The 2,603-nt window shown below is 51.4% G+C and overlaps 1 protein-coding gene across 1 annotated transcript; it reads right to left on the reverse strand.

The window, feature by feature from the left end:
- Positions 1 to 862: 862 nt before the first annotated feature.
- LOC114044342 (probable E3 ubiquitin-protein ligase TRIML1) lies at positions 863 to 2,179 on the reverse strand. Its single transcript, XM_027864132.1, has one exon. It carries the CDS (start codon positions 2,177 to 2,179, stop codon positions 863 to 865), a length of 1,317 nt encoding a protein of 438 aa, XP_027719933.1.
- Positions 2,180 to 2,603: the final 424 nt, after the last annotated feature.

Here is a 2,603-nt window from a genome sequence, read left to right on the forward strand (position 1 = left end):
GAGGGGTCCTGGCCCCATCATAGAGAAGAGTGAAAAGTGAGAATAGAACCTCAAACCAAATGCAGGGTGATGAAAGAGAGTATTTCTTTCTGAAATTTGTACTAGAACTTTCTACCAAGATTCTCACTGTGTCTGGAAGAGACAAACACTCAATAGTTACCTGCCCTTAAATAGCCATTCCCACACCCATACCCAATTAGGGATGTGAACATTCTGAGGGAGTAGAAGTCAATCACAGGGCATTGTGAATGCTTGCCAACTAATTTTATTATCCCTTTGAAATTAATTTTATTCTCATGTGCATAAGGGGGCAGCTGGATGGGGGAAAATGGATAAAATACCAGGCCTGGAGTTAGGAAGTCTTCTTATTATTTTTTTTTTAACTTCATGTCTAGCCTCAGACACTTAGTAGCTCTGTGACCCTGGACAAGTCATTTCACCTTGTTTGCCTCAGTTTCTACATCCATAAAATGGTCTGGAAAAGGCAAAGGCAAACCACTCCATCATCTCTGGGGGAAAAAACAAACAAACAGAAAACAAAAACAAAAAAACCCATGTAAGGTCACAAAGTGTTGGACAGGACTGAAACGAAATGAAAAACAACAAAAATATGGACAAGCACAGTGAACGGCAAAATTTATTTCATTTTATATCAAACAGAGTGCAAAGTAAAGGTTACAGAAATCGCAAGGGAATGGGAGTGACAAAAGTTCAAATCAGTTTACACCGTGGAAGAAAAGTCTCTATTTTGTGAGCAGTGAGGCGCTCCATCATGAAGTAGACTTGCAGGGAAGGCTGGAAATTGAGGGCCCACAGCCAGGGAGCCCAGGGTTGGGTTGAGAATTGCTCCCCGGAGAAATGCTCACAGAGGGGAATAGCAGCAAGCACAAAGATGAGAGTCCACTGGACAGAGAGTCATGGGACCAGCCTTTGTTCCTGGAAGTGGGGGGCCAGGAGAAAAGATGGGTGAGATGGGCTCTGTGAAGACAATGGGGAAGAACCTATAAATGAGGGACCGCTGGAGAACGTTGTAAAAGGCAATCGTGCCAGGGGCATCTTCTAGGTACACCCCAATCCTGGGCACAGGGCCTCTCACTCGGTAGTTCAGCGATCCAGGATATGATTGGAAATAGGAACCCTCTTCTTTCTTGACACAGCGAAGCAGAAACACAGGGGGACAGGAGTCCACGTTCCTGCCCCTCTTTATTCTTGAGTGTGGGGTATGGATCCCCAGTGTCCACTGAGGCAGTTGAGTCACGTCCACCTCCCAGTACTGTCTGCCTGAGCTCAAGGTCTGCTCAGCAAAGACGTAATGGCGAGCAAGGTCCTCGGGGTGCGGGTTCTCCACCTGCCAGCCTTCTTCAGCCTTCACGCTCCTTAGATCCTCAGAAACGGTCACACAGGGACCGGCTGAGGTGGGGTCCAGGGTGATGTCCACTCGGAAACCGCTGAGGATCTCTATCACTCCAGGGAGGGGGTCTTCTCCCAGCTCTGGGGTGGCAGCCTTGGCCCTTTGGGACAACACTGACTCGCTCCTCCCCAGCAACTGCTTCACTCCCTGTAGCAGATCCACACTGGGTCGGTGGTCAGCTCTCTGCAGCTCTAGCAGGAGGTCCTGAAGGGTTTGCAGACGCTGGGATAGTCTGGCCCGGCTTGCCCTTTCGTCCTCCTTCATCCTCTCAAGGCGTCGGGATTTTTCCGACAGGAGGAAGTCCTCAAGTTTGGTATATTCTGCTGAGATCATGCGGCGCCAGTCAACAGCAGGTGTCTGCCCCTTAGCGAGCAGTTTCTCAGCTTCCTTCAAATGCTTCCGCACGCGGGTCCGAATGCGCTGGAGCTTCTCCCTGAAACTGTGAGCTGTCTCTCGTACAGGAGAGAGCTGGTGAGCCCCATGCCCTGGGCTCCGGGAACATCTCACAGAGAGGGGTGTCTGGTCCTCTTCACAGAACACCTTGAGCACGTGCTTGTGCCTGGTACACCGGCTCTGTGCCTCAGTGCTCTGCACAAGCTGGGAGCAGAGCTCTTGGCTCAGGTCAGTCAACCGCGCTAGGTGCCCATCGACTGCCGGGAATTCTCTGACCTGGGACACTCGCCTGCATTCAGGACAAGAGAAAGCTGGGGCTGCAACTCTCCAGCTCCGGGAGAGACACGCTCTGCAAAAGCGGTGCCCACACCCCATGGTGACTGGCTCAGAGAAGTAGCTCCTACAGATGTTACAGTTGGTTTCTCTCTGCCATTCCTGCAGCGTTTCCCTAGCAGCGGCCATTCTTCTCTCTCCAATTGCTTGTCTTCTCCAGCAGCTGAGAGGAAGAGACTTCAGGTCCACTGGAGACAGTGCTTCTGAGGGGCAGGATGCCCTCCTTTTATAGGAGGCAGACCCGCCCCAGATGAGGGGCCTCCCAGACGAGGCGTCAACTCCTCTAGCCTGCAACCCTGCAGTTCAACCTGTTAACCCTTGCTGCTCGCAGCAGCCCTGAAGCCCCCGGAGTTCACACCTCTTGTTGACTCCTTTGGATACACAGGTTTCACCAGGCCCAGAGTGCCCCTATGTGTGTAAAGAGGAATGTTACAAAAACACTCAACTTTGTCACCCCAGACACAGA

The sequence above is a fragment of the Vombatus ursinus genome, unplaced genomic scaffold (assembly GCF_900497805.2).
Source record: "Vombatus ursinus unplaced genomic scaffold, bare-nosed wombat genome assembly UNPS02000026.1, whole genome shotgun sequence".
NCBI lineage: Eukaryota > Metazoa > Chordata > Mammalia > Diprotodontia > Vombatidae > Vombatus > Vombatus ursinus.